The 18463-nt window shown below is 39.4% G+C and overlaps 1 protein-coding gene across 1 annotated transcript in view; it reads right to left on the reverse strand.

Annotated features, from left to right (window-relative positions):
• The window catches only part of RANBP17 (RAN binding protein 17), a 166916-nt gene extending 153818 nt beyond the window's left edge, over positions 1-13098 (reverse strand). The window contains exons 1-6 of the mRNA XM_050713578.1: positions 13068-13098; positions 9359-9505; positions 7476-7566; positions 6061-6227; positions 1960-2025; positions 1329-1433 (exon numbers count right to left, since the gene is read on the reverse strand). Of these exons, the coding sequence (XP_050569535.1) occupies positions 1329-1433; positions 1960-2025; positions 6061-6227; positions 7476-7566; positions 9359-9505; positions 13068-13085 (594 nt within the window). The 5' untranslated portion in view covers positions 13086-13098. The remainder of the gene's footprint in view (positions 1-1328; positions 1434-1959; positions 2026-6060; positions 6228-7475; positions 7567-9358; positions 9506-13067) is intronic.
• Positions 13099-18463: the final 5365 nt, after the last annotated feature.

The raw sequence follows: 18463 nt of genomic DNA on the forward strand, positions 1-18463 counted from the left end.
GATCTGCTTCTGTAATTACAACAATTTAAGTAACATTTTATCAATAAAGTTACTGCCTCAAAATTACAAGCACAATATAAAGGCACTAAAAAGAAGCCTCCAATTCATTAGTCACTGATGCAGTTCTTGAACATTAAAAAAGAAAATTATCATAATTTTGTTTTAAAAAAGTAAAATACAGTAAATGCAACAACTTTTTACCTAGTTCATCTGCTCCCTATTTATATTCAAATCACATTTCTAAAGTTTATCAACAAAAAAGTTTTAAAATTCAGATGATAGGAATGAAAATTACCTGTTTTGCTACCAATCCTCTCCTAACTTTCATACTCTTGCACACAATAGGGTGGAATTATTTTAGTGACTCCATAATTAGTAGTTGAGTGTATTTTTCAGTGTACTGATAAGATGCTGATAAGTATTTCTAAAATTGGCTTCCTATACTGAAGTTGACATTACAAAAATGCCAATTAAAATTTTCATACACATCTGTCCAGATATCTGTGTGATGTGAATCTGACAAACCTTGCCACATACGAAAGACTGAAAAAATACCTGTAGACCAGCTGAACTTGAATAAAGCTAGGAAGGTCTCATAAACACATTTATTATCTTCGTGTGTAATGGGGTTTAGTATATCTAGTAAGATTACACATTCTTCCAAAAATATTTAATTCATCTTTTAAATGATATTTGATTTCTCCATTAATGTGGAATTCCAACACAGATTTAGAACAACCTCTGTAAATTAGAAGAACAATCCCTCTTCAGAAGCGAGGGCTTACCCTTTATCTAATTGTTATATATAACAATATATATAGGCTTCTCAGAGCCTCCTGTCTAGGCTCTGAGAAGGCTGAACCTTCAACTATCTCAAATGTTACAGAGAAGATGAGGGAACTAGCAAAGGAGGAAACCACCTTAAGCCATACCACAAGATGGAGAATTGTCTTTCTTCTTGGTGGCTCATAGTTCAATAAATAATTCTTTCAGCAAATATCGAGATGGTAGGCCCAGCAAACCAAGATAAAATTAAATTAAAGAAAACACTGAAAATGAAAGAAGGGAAAACATTGAAACATCACTCAGAATTTAGACAGTTCATCATTTATGGCAAGGTATAGAGAGAGGGTGGTGGCACAGACAAACACTGAGAGAGCAAGAGCAAGAGAGACAGAGAAAGGGAAGAAGACTAAAATTTTTATCTTTGAATATTGTTTGGTCTTGAGCTTAATTGGGTGCCATATAATCCACTAAAGTACAGAATTCAGTGACTCGGAAAATACTGGTGATTCAAACTGGAACAATTTAACTGTAAAGAGCCTCACCTCTTTTAAAAGAGAGCACGCAAGCATCAGTATGTCCTTTAAAGAGGTGTCACGGAATGAGGTAGCTATTTTACGATGTTTTGCTGAAGGTCTTGAATAATCAACCTAAGAAAAGTTATAACATAATCAACAATGCTCCCTGCTCTGCTAAAACTAAATGATATGTGCATTTGGCAGGTAAATTATTTTACACTAGAAAAGAAAAAAATACAGTCCAACAGTAAAGATAGAACTTGGCAGCTTCCTAAAGTGCCTGCTTCTACTTCCCCTTCAAGGTTGCCACTCTCTGGATGGAAAGGTCTGAAGCACTTCCTCAGGTCAAGATCACAAAACAGAATCATTACCAGAAATAATTTTAAGAGAGTTGATTATTCCATTCTCTTTACTAGTTCTAGCGACAGGGATGAGAAACACTACCCTGTAGCAGATACGGCACATATCTGGTACAGGTACAGTCTGCACATTATGAATCTCTATATATTTTGGTAGAGGGTAGAAGGGGTGTTAATCAGTTTATGTCTAAACAGTGTTTCTCCTAACATTTTTATGAAAGGCAGACACATGTGACACACTGCTGCATTGGTAATACATACATCCCTTGCAGAAAGAAAAAACAAACAAGCATGCTTACTAGATTCATTTCCTGAGTCAGTTCTGAGAGAATCATTACTCCTATTATATAATGGTCCACAGTGCCCTGCAGAGGAAAAAAATAAATAAATAAATAAGATTGCTCAAATACCACTGCTCGTACTTAAAATTTATCAACATAGAATCAAGAGAAATTATTAGGCTGAGATATGCTAAGTTGTTTAGAAGTCTTTCGTGACAACTTCTATCACATTAATAAAATTGGACGTTAAGCTCCTTAATTAACTCTGAAAAAAAATCTCATCATAAAACTTAAGAATAGTATGACAAAAAAATCTGCCTGAAAACAGTCTAAGCAACCACAGCCTAGAAATTCACTATTACACATTTCTAAAAGGTTTGTTCAGTCTTCCAGAACTGATACGGTGAGCTGCATGAAATTCAAACCATTAAAAAAATTAAGCCATGCATGGATGAAAACAATCACAGGGCAATCTCAAAAAATAATATAGTTATGAGATGTAGATAACCAAAACTTCATTCTCTTCTCTCCACAGTACTCTGCAATGCACTGCCTTGAATTAAGTGATATATCCCATCTCCAAAAATGTGTGTAGAAAGTGAGGCAGTAGGTATCAACTACTTGCATCTAAGGGTGTGATCTGATCAATAATAGTTAAGGCCCTTGGAATGCTTTGAAAATCAAATAGAAGGTAGAATTTTACATTTAGTTGTCCTTACTGAGCCAATACAAAGCATTTATTAAGAAAATCTGCTTTGTTAAAAATAATTAAAATCAACTGCAATTAGGCCTTGCCACTGATTTAATTGTGAAGACCTATGTCTACTTTCATAGCTGAAGTCTGCAGCCTCAGCTCCCTCAGTGTCCAAAAATTCAATTTGTCACAGCCAAACTCATCATTTTGGCAACTCTTAAGAGCAACCAAAGTTCAATTAATGAAGAATCTGGCTAATACTCTTCACTGGACTAATTTTTCACAGTCATCTATTCTGTATTATCACTTACACCAAATCAAACCAAAAGGAAAAACTTTGCAGAGCCCTCAGGCAAAATTTGTACTGTTGCCTTATCTGCTTTTTCAATAAGATTAAACACCTTATAACTTGAACACTGAAGTTTCTTTTACATTTTGTATGAATGTTCCTTTGATGACATAAATCTGTAAAAATGGAAAATGCAACCTCCCTTTTTTCACTGGTGTGGAAAGCTGTTGTGATGAATTATGGAGGAACTGAGAACAGAATTAGAGATCTAGAGGCTATAATCCCTTTTACTATATTAAATCACACTCAAATTCACACTGGATGAACTTCAATCTGGAATGTTAATGTGGAAGTATGTGAAGCTACCATTTGCTAATTATCAATATGTATCAGTATTATTTAGGGATTATTTTTCAATTTTTATATGAAATTTAATTCGCTAGTAGATATATGGCTTAATTTCCTTTTCCATGGGAATTCTTAACTTAACCAAAGAAATCTCTTAAGAAGCTAAATTTTGTATTTAAATCTCCATTTTTAATGAACTACACACCAAAGAGTCACACTGCAATCATTTTAATAATAAATGCAAAATCCAATTACAGTACATTCATAAAAATAACTGCAAAACAGTGGAGCAGTATACTTGAGTTTGTTTTTAATAAACAAGATATTGCAGCTTATCTTTTATTAGACATTCCCAATATAACTCAAAACCTACATTAATTTGAATAGTACTATGAACAAAATCAGACTGCAATACAAGTAAGACAAGCTCAGTGGCAAAAAAGACAAACTAACTCCCTATTTTCTTGCTGAGTTGCCAGGATCATCAAGAAATACACAAATAATGGATTGTTTTGGAAGTAAATCTCCAAATACTTTACGTTTTCTGATACTTTTTTTTCCTTAAGATAAGTATTAGGCTTAATGTCTACACAGACCTTCAGAAAAAATCATCAGAAATAACTTTCAGTGCAGATTAGCTATCTCCCAACATTTTTTTAAAGGAACATTTATATAAATATTAAACATACAAAATAATTAAGTCTGGCTAATAAGCCATATGATCACTTTCCATGAACCTACTTCACAGAAGATGCTGTATATCCTATATCATTAGCTACTATGTCTGATTGTACTTACCCTAGATTTGACATGTAAGTTTGCCTAGTGAACAGTGAATGAATGACTGCACCCTTTTCTTTCCAATTCTCAAATACTATGTATAAAGATCACCTCTCTATCCTGTAACTCATCTTCTTTGCTCCAATGACGAGCACAGAGGGGAACAGGAAATAATGTGGAAAGAAATATAAAACAAGAACATTCCTGCCTCATTCAATTACTGGAGAGGGAAAATTAATTATCTTTCCTCCCCAGTTTCCCCATATCCCTTTCTAGAATGGATAATTTTTGTGATAGGTTAAATACAAATGCCAAAACGGTTACAAAAAACACTCTAGATTGATTACCTATCTCCCTATATTGTACACCATAATCCTAGGAGAGACAGAATAGTTTTGTTTTGTTTTTCTTTCACTCCTCTTTACATGTACAGAGAGAGAGAACATGCATATGCAGGTAGCAAAGTACCTATGCACACAAATATGAATCATCAATCCAATCTGGATAGGCTGGACCAATGGGCTGAGGCCAACCATATGACATTCAACATGGCCAAGTGCCGGGTCCTGCACCTGGGGCACAACAACCCCAAGCAGCGCTACAGGCTGGGAGATGAGTGGTTGGAAAGCTGCCTGGCAGAGAAGGACCTGGGAGTATTGGTTGATAGTCGGCTGAATATGAGCCAGCAGTGTGCTCAGGTGGCCAAGAAGGCCAACAGCATCCTGGCCTGTATAAGAAGCAGTGTGGCCAGCAGGGCTAGGGAAGTGATTGTACCCCTGTACTCGGCTCTGGTGAGGCCACACCTCGAGTTCTGTGTTCAGTTTTGGGCCCCTCGCTACAAGGACATGGAGGTGCTCGAGCGAGTCCAGAGAAAGGCAACGAAGCTGGTGAGGGGTCTGGAGAACAAGTCTTACGAGGAGCAGTTGAGGGAGCTGGGGTTTTTCAGCCTGGAGAAGAGGAGGCTCAGGGGTGACCTTATCGCTCTCTACAGGTACCTTAAAGGAGGCTGTAGCGAGGTGGGGGTTGGTCTATTCTCCCACGTGCCTGGTGACAGGACGAGGGGGAATGGGCTAAGGCTGCACCTGGGGAGGTTTAGGTTGGATATTAGGAAGAACTTCTTTACCGAACGGGTTGCTAGGCATTGGAATGGGCTGCCCAGGGAAGTGGTTGAGTCGCCATCCCTGGAGGTCTTTAAAAGACGTTTAGATGTAGAGCTTAGTGATATGGTTTAGTGGAGGACTTGGTAGTGTTAGGACAGAGGTTGGACTAGGTGATCTTGGAGGCCTCTTCCAACCTAGACAACTCTGTGATTCTGTGATCAACCACAAAACAAATATACACTGTCCCGCAGTTTTGCATACTGCAATTCAATCTTTACACAAGCTTTCCTCAGTAGCCTCAGACACAGGGGTAGCTAGTGATTTCTGACAAAAATTGAAGTGCTAGTCAATTCCCACTGCTTATACAGAACAGTAACAAAAATCACAATAAAAAATGCTCCAAAAATGTTAAAAATCTATCTTTTTGACCAACCATTTAAATTAGTTCTAGAACTAAACAGTTAGGCACAATTGAGACTAATGCTTAAAACATCTGACAGTCTTACTTTTCAGATGGTGCAGTAGCACTGCTTCTAATCAGGTCTTCTAATTAGCTGGAGCTAATAGCTTATCAGAAATACATCTCCACAACAGTTGAAAAAAAATGAAGGCACTGAATAGCATGGCTCGATAATAGGGGGTGATGTTTATAATCACAGTATGAAGAAGTGTTTTTGGAAAACGAAAATCAACAAAAAAAAATCGACAGAACTATGAATAGTGTGTGGCATCAATACACAAGTGTGAACACCAATCTTGATCTTCATCGTAGAACAATCTTCTATTTTAAGTAATTATCTTCACATCTTTTCCACTCAAGAGTAAAAACAACCTAATGACAAAACATGCCAATGAAAAAATGAAGAGTTCTAAACATAAAAACACGTAAATGAACAATTGTTTCCTACCTGCAAAAATTTTTTTACATCAGCAGTAATATCTCTGAAGATAAGTTGATCTTTCAGTACCTCAAACCATCCTAATTTTGTAATTTTAGCAATGACTTGAACAAGAGCTTGGATGACAAAAGGAGCCAGTTTGGGTTGAGAAGCTACATAGTTCAGAATGTAATTTCCTGTAAAGAAGCATTTTTAAATCAGTAACATCAGTCTTCTGTTAAATAAAAAAATAATTTAAAAAAATATACAGTTCTAATGGAAAACTAAGGCATGGATTTGAAAAAAGGTACATTCTTATGTTTAATACAATAACTAAGTTATGTTAAAACATTCAATACAGCTAAACATCTAGTAACACAAAGCAAATTACATACACGATCACTATCCTAGGACACACATGACAACAGTCAGTGAATTCAAGGAATGATGGAAGGTAAAAAACTGTAATTTTTTCATTATGATCTTATACATGTGGCACTGATTAATTCAGTATGTAACCGTAGCTCTCACAACCAGCTCAAGGTACACAGAAGTCTTCTCAGACAAGAGACGCTACTGAATGTTCTCAGTTCAGCCTAGAGTATTTCCTTGAGCAATATACATTTCAGCTACAGAAATTCCTCTGTAACTAGCAGAATAACCTGTTCCAAAAGCTGCTAAAATTTATGTAATTGAAGTTGATTAAACTGATTTTTACCTACAAGAACACCGAAAAAGCTTGTCTCAGAAGTGGATTCTCTGACATGCATTTCAGAGTACTACTATCCACAGAATTGATACGACAGCACAGACTTTCTAAAAATCTGTAACAACTCTAATGTTCCTCATGCAAAGCCTTTCACTATTCAACCCAACACATACTTGCTTGCTTTTTTAGGTTATGAAAATTAACGTAGATCCTTAGAAGTATGGAAAATTCTGTAACATCTCAATCCTGCAAGTAAGAACCTGCCCTGGCATGCTTTTCACAAATGTTAACACTTCACAAATATTAATGCAAATCTTAAGAGCTGATCATGAGGAATGTTACATGTAAGAGACTGGCAGGTGTACTAGCAGTATCTGCAACTTTTATCCTTTACAAATATGAACTAAATCTCTTGATCATCTTGTGGGATAAAGACAAAGTATGTCCTCAAAAACGACCTTTTGTTAAAATGTGAAGTTATCTGAGCCAACATATTTATTTATTTAAATTTTGAAACTCAGAAATGTTATATGTAGATTACTTGCAGAGAAGTGATTAAAGAACTCGTAATGACTTTTATGTTCACACTCTCACAAAGACTCCCTAACGAATAACAAGTTTGGTAAATGTAGAGACCTAGAGAAAAAAACAGATTAGCCACTGGATGGTTTCAGTGGTAATATGAAGTTTTAGATACAACTAATGTAAGGAAATTTTAACCACAAACTGTACTTACGGATGTCAATCCTTTGTTCAACGGGTAATGGAGATGCCCTGCTTACAAGCTTAGACAGGCATGTTGCTGCTAGAAGCTGAGCATATGATGTCTACAAAAAATATCAAAAAATATTATTTAAATGTAGGATAATTAAAGGCAGGGACAATGTCATATCAGTGGTTATCAGGTTTTGGTTACATTTAGGTATACCAAAAGTTTATATACGATGTATTTTAGTATTATTTTTGCTTAATTATAAATAATCATAAAACACAACTGAACCAATACCAGAGGTGGAGTCCTAAAAACATTACCCCTTTTGATGGTAACTACTTGTCAATAAGTTATTTTATTATATGTGGAGTTCTTTTAGTTTTGAAACCTGTGCTTTTATACTACTTACTAGTTTAGAATCACGAGATGGTTGGTCCAGTCCTGCATGAAAGATATTTGTTTCCTCTTTTTTTCTTTTTAAAAGAAATGTACAACACCTTTAGAATTTGAGGATTTCTAAACCACAGTAGAAAGTTCTCTTTGTTCCATTAAAAGCTTTAAGATTATAGATACGGCTAATAGTTTAAAACACCAGACAACTCCAGGAAATCATAATTTTTGTTGAAGTAATTCTAAATGATACAAACTGTTGAATAAAGCTATGTCATTTTTTTTAACATTCAGAGTCTGTTCAGCCTGACTTCAAATTTACCACAGAACAGTTTTTTTCACTTATATGTAGTAATTCAGTACCTGAAATTGTGTGAGTCCTGAAATGCCTTACACACTTTCTTAAGGAAGTGCTTAAGTTGTCTACACATCACATGAAAAGAAGAAATGAGAGGTACATGAAGACTGTTTCTAAAATGAGTAGATGTTGGGCACTACAGAATTTCTCATATTATGGTCTCCAGCATCCAGGCCACGAATCGAGGTGTAGTGGAGTGCTTCACAAGAAACTAGACCGAGGCACAGCAGCTGCCACACCACGGACTTGAGAACGTGGGCACAGCTTCACTGTTCTCGTTCAGCTGCCCAGTTCACAGGACCATCAGTCAAACAATCAATCCAGAGCTCAAATACTGACCCAAAACAGATTCCTCAGAAACAATTTTTACTGTACAAATTACAGGATCAGGCATAATATACCCCAATAAATGTAAATATTTAAATACTTTTCTATAACGAATTCTGTAGGTGTAACATTTTTTTTTAACAACTAAATTATGTTAGAGCTCAATAAACTACTTAAGTATGTGCCAGAGCCTAATGGATTTGGCAAGTTCTTCCAAGGTATTACCGCTATCTCCCAAACATCCAGAGCATCTTAAAAGCTGTCTCTGAATGATTTGAAAAACAATGAGAACTACACTGGGGTCACCTTGGACTATCAAATCAGAATCAACTCCCCTATCACTTTAGCTAGACTTAATCATGAAATTAAAGACCAAAAATGGAACTGAGTAATGAGAAGAGAATGGTTTAAATCAGCAGACAACAGGTAAGCAGTTTAAAGGTGTGGGGTGTTTTATACAATTTTTTTCCATCGCAGCTGATAGCTGGAAACAGGAGCAGGTGATGTTCAAATACCAGGTTATACCAGACTGTGTCCCAACACTGCTCTAGAGGTAACACACCCCCTGATTACAACCTTCTGAAAGTACTGAAACTGAAAGCTAAGATGCTCTTCCCCTTTGTCCATGTCATCTCTAATGCAATATGTTGTCAGTCTTACAAAGACCACCTCCAAATGTGAAACTTGCTAGAAAAATTTACAAAACAGAGTATGTATAAAAAAGGGAAAACTGTTTTGATGTTATTGTACTGACACAGTAATGCCCCATCACTGGGAAACCTACGTGAGCTTCCAGTTACGAATATGGATAACACGTATTTCAGATACTTACTGTTCCTTGTTCTAATAAAAGGTGGCACTGGCTAAGACATTCTGGGCTATTAATTAGCTCCAAGAGTACCTTCTCTGCTTGCATTCGCTGTGCGAGATCAGTTCCTTCATATAGGTGGTTACATAGTACTTCTAGTTCTGCCAGACTCTGTTAGAAAAGAACACAATTGAAATTTCTATGGAGATTATTCAACCACAAAAGATTCCTCTGAATGCTTATAAAACTAGCTACATACCAGAAATATGAACTGTTACCTGTGCTAAACTTCCCAGTCGACTCGCATTTTAATTACTAAAAGAGAAGAGGCTTTCTGTGATAACAAAATAAAAAGAACTCTGAAAATCAACCTTGTATATCTTATTTTCTCAGCTATCAAAGTATTTTATAATATGGTTCAATCCATCTGTTATTTTGAGTCTTCATATGGGAAATCCATATCTTTTCCAAAAAAAAAAAAAAAGAAGACGGGGAATAGTGAACAGTTTGAGTTACGCTGTTTGGAAAACTTCTGGTAAGGTTAATTTTAAAAGCTTTAACTGCTCATCAAAGTACTAAACCTAGAAAAAATTAGCAGAGTCTTTATCTGTGGATGCAAATATCAGTGAAAGATAGGACAATTCAGAAGCGACAGTACCAACAGAGGAGCTAAAATTCCTCTCCACTTCAAAGTTGAAAAGTGGATTTTGGTAAAGGAAAAGAAAAAAAAAAAAGTATCTCCACTGTCAAGAATACGGTTTACATCTACTAGTGACAGTTTCACAGGAGAGATGAACCCTTTGGCCAGGTTTTGGAAACTGCTACACAAACAGAAACTTGATCATCCGTCAGCTTTCCAAAGCCTGTGAAACCCTCATCAAGAACTGACCCTGTCATTTGAAGGTGCTTAGTGAATATTTCATGACTTGAGCAAGGCCTAGAAAGAGGTGGGGAAAAAAGAACACCAATAAGCCTAATGCAGTATTCGACCAGCCTCATTTAAAAGTTTGAACCCAAATCCTGTTCACCAGCCCTTCTGAAAAGATGTTTTGTACTTGAAATAAAAGATCTGGTTTAGCACAATCTAGCATCACTTCTATCATAGCTCAAATGCCTTTTAAAAATCCAAGACCATAATAGTGTCTTTGGCAACCAAAACACATTCGGTTTTGTTAACCCAAGCATGTCATTCCTTAGAAACATGTTTCTTATCATAAAAGGGTCATTTTTCTATTTTTCTTCTTTTTGTTTTTGCATATATAGATTCCTTGGTTTTGTTGATCTTTTTCTGAATTTTCTGAATTTTGAATCAAAGTGAAACCTAAGGCTCATAAAATGCAAGCATTCACATTAAGGAAAACATAACACAACACAAAAACACATTAGGGGGGTATAATGTGGGAATAAGAACATCTAACAAAGACAGTTTTCAGGCATAAATTACAATGCATCTTTCTGAAATGGAACAATCCCTACACAACTTGAGAAGCATGATTCAAATTATTGTATCATTACGAGGAAAAGTTAAAGACCCTCCATATTTGATCTGAAATTTGACTTTTGGATCTGGTCAAAGGTAACTTAGCAAGAAGTTCAGGAAAAGCTCAGTAGAAAACTAGGATGTAAGCCCAACCATTGAGGCTCAAACCATCAGTATACTAACTTACATTAAAATAGTCAACTATTTATAAGCTCACTAAGCAATAATTTCTACAAGAAGAACTAAAAGTGGATTTCAAGAACATATATGCTTTAATGCACCCTGTTAGTATATTAGGGTTACACTGAAATTTAGGCCAAATATAAGAATTAATGTCTTGTTGACATGTTAAAACTGTGAAGTATCACACTTGATCCAAAGGACAATGATTTTTTTTAAAGCAACCCTGAACAAAAACTAGACGATTTTCAAAGAAAAGTTGGCTTGTTGGAAATTGAAACTGATGATCTTCAGATCTCTGAAATGCTCTATCTGGATACATCCGGTCACAAAAGAACGTTATGATAACGTCCCTCATGGGTAGGCTGGAGGTATGGCCAGAAACTGCTCACAACTCTCATACTGCCGAGGAGCTTGTCCTCTGGGATAGGCTTTGTGTGAGACCGAGCAGACGGGCTGATTCTCCTTGATTCTGACAGTGACACCAACAAAGACAACGTGAAATCCAGCAAGTAAAACAATCTTCTCTATGACAGAATTTCAGCAAAGCAACAGAGGTATTATTCAACTTCAATAAGAAAAAAAAAAACAGAAATCAATGCGAAGTCAAGAGAGTGTCAAGAAGTCTACACCAGCTCTATAAAATACATACGTACTTTCTTCAAGAAAACAGAAGACTGACATTGTCCCCCTTTTTTTTTTACTGTGATGCAGAATGTGAAACTGACGCCTTCAGATACCTCCTCTACTCAAATCCTTATCAACAGCCCAAAGATGACTCCTAAGAAAACCATAACAGCACCTATGAAGAGCACGTAGCACTTGAATGACAACTGCTTTACATGCGTCAGAAGTGGACTGCCACAAGAAGTGGCACTTTTGATCACAAGGAAGTGTTACATTTTCCAAGCAAGAGATTCACATCCTAATGAGAAAAGTAAGATGTTAATTTTTTTCTTGTCATCACACTCTCATAAAATTCTAGAATAACCTAAATAAAATTATCCAGATACTTCTGTCCCCATCTCCCAGGAGTCCCTGGCAGCTCTCCTACTAGCCTGCGAAGGAGCCAAGGGCCAGAAATGCTGGGGGCCCGGCTCCACAGCAACCCACCGGGCAGGCAGCCAAGGAGCCAAGCAAACTGGCAGCAAACCAGGTAGGTTCCTGATTAAAGTTTTGCTGACACTGACAAATTCCCACAAACATTTTGATTTTGATCAGCATTTTCTGACTGAAAATGTTCTATTAAGAAAGTTCCACCAGCTCTATGTAGGAGCAACAGGATGGGCCCAGCTGCCGAGACGCCAGTCAAAAAGGCAGCCCTGCAGGTAGAATGTGGTGGTAGGAGCTATTTTCGTGCTCCTTTTTTTATGCAGCATGTCTCATACCCAAATATTTAAAGAAATGCTTAAGATGGCCTCCCTCATCTTCCAAAGCCTGCTGCTACCAACCTAGCGAAGCCATGAGGGACTCTGGAGGAAAGCTCAACAAGAGTCTTGCGAGGCCCCTTGCCTTCCCCCACGTCCCCCCCTTCTTCCTCTGTTGTTGGAGACATCACTGCCCTGCTGCCAGCCGCTGTCGGCCACCTCGGACAGTCGCGGAGCGAGGCTGCCTCTGGCTTCCAGGGCTGAAGTTGAGCGGGAAGCCCCCCAACGCCTTCAGGCAGGTGCTGACAGCTCACACGGCCGTGGGGCAGCCCCAAGGTGAAGCGAACACGGCGCCGGGCGAGCACCCGCACAGCACGGGATGCACACACACCACGCCGCCACCCTCACGCAGCCCCAGCACCGAGCCCTCCCGACCCGCCGCCGACATCGCCCCCACCGCTGCCTCAACTCCCACCACAGCCACCAACAGCGCTGCCAGCCCGCAGCCCACCCGAGACCACCGTGCCCACGCCGCTCCCACCTCCGCGGCCACCACTGCTCCCCGGACACCCCTCGCTGCCCAGCGGGGAGACGCTCCGCAGCCCACCGGCCAACGCAACCGCAGCCCCGTGCCGTCCCCCGCCCGCTTGGCCATGTCCCCGAGCCCCGCTCCGCCTGCCGTGTCCGCGACCACCGCTGCACCCACCTGGCCGCGCAGCGCCATCTTCCCGAGAGGGGCCGGGGAGGGGCCGGGGGTAGGGGGCAGAGCAGAGCCGCTCCGGGGCCGCCCGTTGGGGCGGAGCGGAGGTGGGGGGGGAGCGGCCGTTGGGGCGGAGCGGGCGGCCGGTAGCGGCCGGGAGGTGGCAACCAGGAGGTGGCGGCCGGGGGATGGCTGGGGACCGCCGCCGGCTCGCGGGGACCGGGGGTTGGCAGGTGGCAGGTGGGCGCATCGGGCGGGAGGCGCCATCTTGTCCTTGCGGCCGCCACGGTCGGTCCTAGCGGGCGGGCGGGGAAATGGCGCAGTCCTGACTGGAAAGGGTGTCGTTGAGAGGAGGTGCTGCGTTCAAGTGCGGCTGGAAGTGAGTTAAGGCCGCTGTTTTGCCTCGAGTGATGAAAGTTAAGGTAGAACTCCCTCATATTTTGACAATTCTTGTAATAACAGCGGCGAAAGGAAGGCTTTCCTCAGTGAATATGGGAGCTGCGGGTGACAGCCCCCAGGAGGGACAAGAATATCCCCGTTCACAGGGGTGTAAGTCAATGTAGCACTGGGTTCATATATCTGTAAGTCCGGTAGTCATAGACCATGACCACCTAGTCAGTGGCCTGGCCACGGCTGTGCAGCCATATCGGTGCCTGTCAAGGTGTACAAACCCAAGGCCGAGGCAGTTTTCAGACCAAGGCAGCAGCAGGTTGCTCCGTTCCACTTCGGAAAGTGCTGGAAGGTTGAGGTCAGGAGGCTGAGCCCGAGGAGGGTGCTGAGAGGGAAAAAAAATCTGCTTAAATCCAGAAGGCAAAAGAGACAGCGCACAGATGGTTACAGATGCATTTGAATAGACAGATGGTTCAGGTACCCTTGAAGAGGGTTAATCCCCCTCTACAGCTGTCTATGAAGATGTGAAGAAATGAAACTAAACTGCACAGAATATAGTTGCCTCAGTTTTCAGGTAGGGTTGAATCCCACTTGTGCTAACCAGTGGTTCAGGTAACAGGTGACATCTGCAGCATCAAGAACTCTTAAATAAATGTAGATATTTTGCTTCTTAAGTTAAAGCACTGCAAAGACAGCATTTTATCTGAAATGCTCTTTAAAGGAATAATTCAAAGTTGGTGAGGAAAACACTGTACATAAATGAGACAGAAGACCAATACTGACATTACCCAACATAGGACATGAAGTGACTTCAACAGTGTCTACAGGTATCATTATAGGAAAAATGTGTTTTGATGCAGACAGCTACCTAATTTGGGAGAAAAAGGTGTAATTGATTTGAACCACTATAAGCTGAAGCTGGGACAAATTTGGAACCAAAAAAGCCATGCTGGCAATTGCCTGTAAGAAGGACTTACACCAAAGAATGGTGTACTCCTTGTCATTGGATTAAGACTGGTTGTTTTCCTAAAAGATGACATGGTAGGTGCATGTCTTGGAGTGGAAGTTGGTGAAGTGTATGGCCTGGGTTACACAGGTTGTTACAGACTGCATGTATGTACAACGTTGTGCCATCTGCAGTCACAGAGCAACATGTTTTTGACACTAATGAAGAAACATGAGAAAAGCCAAAAAAAGAGAAGCATTTGTGTATTCCCTGTCCTGCTAAAGGTGAGCAGTGGTCCTGTGCATTGTGGAGCACCAAACAGGGCCCAGGGTAAAACTCAACAAAGTGTATTATTTTTGGCATCATAAGATGCTGCTGGTATCAGTGGCAAAGGGAGGAAGGCGGCTCAGGTAACAGCAAATGAAGTGTCAGAGTAAGCAGCAAAAGAGGTTGAATGTGCAAACACTGGAACTGCTACCAACACAAGCTGGGGCAAGTTAGGAGCAGTGAAACCTAAAAAACCTAGCCATGGAAAATCCAAGGACTATTGCTGTAGTTAACTGACAGCTTTTACGGATAATGCAAAAAAAAATATAAAAATCTGAAATTCTTATTGGGCACATTGTTTTTTGATGATTTAACATAGTTTGGAAGAACTTTTGCTTCAATCTCCCTTGCTCTGAACTCCACAGTGATTTGTAGTCCATGGCATTTTAATTGTGGTTGACGGAAGACATGGGGCCTGAACAGTTTGTGTAGCATTATTAGTGTTTTCTTCCTGCTACATCACTCACATGACAAAAATTCTCGTGAAGCCTGGTAGCCCTATAGATGAGGGCCAAACTGGTAGAGTTCCTTTGAAAATGGAAGCTGCTTTAGACCAAAAAAGAATTTGATGTATTAGCTGGGTCAAGAAAGCTAGGACAATCTAATGGAGGCAGGAATAGTAGTTTCTTTGTACATGAACTGTCACAGTCAAATGATGGTATCACTCCTGAATCATATGCTTCTGTACAAAATACTATCATTAATTATTGGAGAATGAAACAAAATCAAAATGGAAGCTGGTTTTAAACAGTTTCTTGTTCTCACACTCTCAGAACTGACGCTGGAGGATGGCATTTTCAAAAGTCAAATGGCTGAGATTACTCAGTCCCCTAATTGTTAAGCCTCAGTCCTGTCCAATGCCTTAGCCCAATTTTTCGTCCTCTATCCTGTGAAGAAATAGAACTATTTATCCTTAGCCATAGGCTGTAGGAAAGGAAAGGTCAAAAAGCATGCTAGAGAATCAGAGACAAAGGGCTGGTGGTACACACAAAAGTAAGAGGACAGAAAGGATTTCAAAGGAAAGCAGAGGGGCAGATCTAAACAGGAATGTCCAGGACTGAGGGATATGGAATGAAACGGTGACACAGGGGTGAGAAAAGTCAGCCATAAATTATGATGCGGTACTTGTGGGAAACTTTGACATGCTATGCAATTTTTAAACTGTCCAGAGAACCAGAAGCAGCTCTGGTCAAACAGGTAAGAGGAAGTCCTTTAAAGACCATGACCCTGTGATTAATTGCAGTTCTAGCAATGACTGTGACTGCTGCTCCAGGTGATGGGCCATTACCTAGCCTGTGACACTAAGCTATGCAAAGACATGAAGAAATGCATTTAATAAGTTAAACAGTTGAAGAGCTGTGCATAATCTAAGGACACCACAGGTAGCTAAGCATGAGTGAGAGCTTGTGGCGTCTGCAGCAGTGACTTCTGCAGCACTGAGCCAGTCTCCAGCTGGTGTAGAGCGAGCATGTTTTCTCTTAGTGAGAAACACACACACATTCCTCTCTAGCCTTGGTCTTGGTTCTGTGTTGACAGATGAGCATATACTGTAGTTTAATCATCGATTTAATCATTTAAGTCTCTCAGATGCAGGCAATTGCACTTCTGTATCCAATTTGTTAACTATAGCCTTATTATGTTTACGAGAAAAATAAAGTGGTCTAGCTACAGAATTAACGGATTCCTAGGCTAATACTTAACTCCTGAGATTTAACATAGCAAGTAAGAACGTCAGATTGTGGAACTACTTGAGACTATGTCGGAGTCCTGGCACAAAGGGCAAATCTGTGTTAAGGAGTGTAATTTATTAAGGAGTTTTTATACAATTCATTTATCTTTACTTGGGAGGTGGAAATGACACAGTGAAGATGCTTGAGGAGGAGGAGGTTGTGTCATGAAATTCAATCTTGGTTCTATGGAAGATAAAAACAAAATTCTTGCTCGTTCAATGGAAGTTGAATTGAAATGTTTTAAACGTGCCTCACAAGATACAGTTCCGAGACCTCCCTGCAGCTTTCCCTCCCCTATGGTTTCCAGCTCAAGTCTGCGTCTCATTTTCTGCTAGGTGGAATAACACCCATTTCCTGAATTTGCTGTTACTTTGGATTATGTGAATAGGGCTGTTGCTACAGGCAATGCATTCACAATTAGATCCGTTCTTTTGCCACACTGCTTAGAGAGGGCTGAATCTTCTCCATCCTTTTTATGTTTAAGTGACTTGATTAAAACATATAAACAAAACCAGACATTCCCCCCCACACACTCTCCCAAAACCAGAACTAGCAAACGTTCTGGGTATCAACGTTCCTTCTCTTTTTGTATTACATTGGGATTGTCCCTAACATGCAGTTTTCTTACTGAAAAGAATAGCTGATAATTGACAAGAAATTATTAAATACAAAAGAAAAAACATAGACAAATCTAGTATGTTTAATTTAGAACCTTTTTTTCTATAAATGTTTGTTGTTTTTTTTTTAAATAGACATAGTTCATCAGGCCAAACAGTTGTAGTCTAGTATTTGATACAGTTTCGGTACACATTTTCTCATTCAACTATTGTTTTCTTTCTGTTTTTTCACATTACATTAGCAATTGCAGAAGGCCCTGAAGAACTCTAATTTGTTTCTATGGCTAATGATTTCAAGATTATTTTCTGTGCCATGTTCAAGTCTATGCCAATATACATTGCCACAATTTAGTGAGTGGTTTAGTAATCCAGTTCATTCATTTGCAACACAGGTTGCAATTGATCTTGAATGTATGACTGTAGATTAAATAGTTAAAAAACACCCACTTAAAAATACGATTCCTACCAGACAATTTTATGTTCAAAGTAATAGATAGCGAACAAACACAAAACCTTATTATACATAACACTAAGACCAGGAAGAGCCCAAAGCAGCCAAATCAGTGGTTAAATCTGTAGTCATTTCATATTCCTAATTATAGCTTATTAATCTTTTCAGTTATGTAGTGGTGTGGTTTGTATTCATGAGTTGACAATATTCCAGGAACTCTAAAACAAAAGAATCTATTCCATGTTTGTTTGTTACCTGTACAAAGATCAATAACACCTCAGGGCAAACACAGTCTATAGCCAATCTCTTATTCAAATTGCAGGAAAAAATATGCCTAATGGCAAAAAAGCACAAAACAACACAAAATTATTGGAGGAGTTTGTGAGGCACTGTATATACATTTTAAAAATATACAGTAATCACTGCATGTTTTTGTGCATTGGATAAAGATTACAAATACTGAGGCTTAAAATTAGGATGCCTGAACTTTTGCTTCCTTGTTAATGAGAGACTTCAGTAACTTGCTGCTATTCATCTGTCCTCGGCCACTGGGAACCACCAGGTGTAAAGGCCCTCCAGAAGTGGTTTTCATAGTTGGGTGTCTTCCATCACCCATTAGTGCAGAGCCAGCCTTCATGTATATAATTAACAAAAGCAATTACAGACATTTTTCAGGGTGATCACTTGACATTCTGCATTCTTGTGTTTTTGAATTGCATTTGATTCGCTCTTCTGGCTCATGCTGATCAAGAAGTGACTGGGACAATTTGAAAAATGTGTGTGTGTTCTGGTGGTTGCAGAAAGAAAAGCCTGTTCTCCTGCTTGGCATTTCCAGAACTGTGGCAATGCTGTAGCACTTCAGTTGAACAAAGTACAGACACTGGAGCAAGTCTCAGAACAGACAAGGACAAAGCGGAACAAGACAAAGGACAAATACTGGC

Source organism: Cygnus atratus, chromosome 14, assembly GCF_013377495.2.
Source record: "Cygnus atratus isolate AKBS03 ecotype Queensland, Australia chromosome 14, CAtr_DNAZoo_HiC_assembly, whole genome shotgun sequence".
Classification (NCBI taxonomy): domain Eukaryota; kingdom Metazoa; phylum Chordata; class Aves; order Anseriformes; family Anatidae; genus Cygnus; species Cygnus atratus.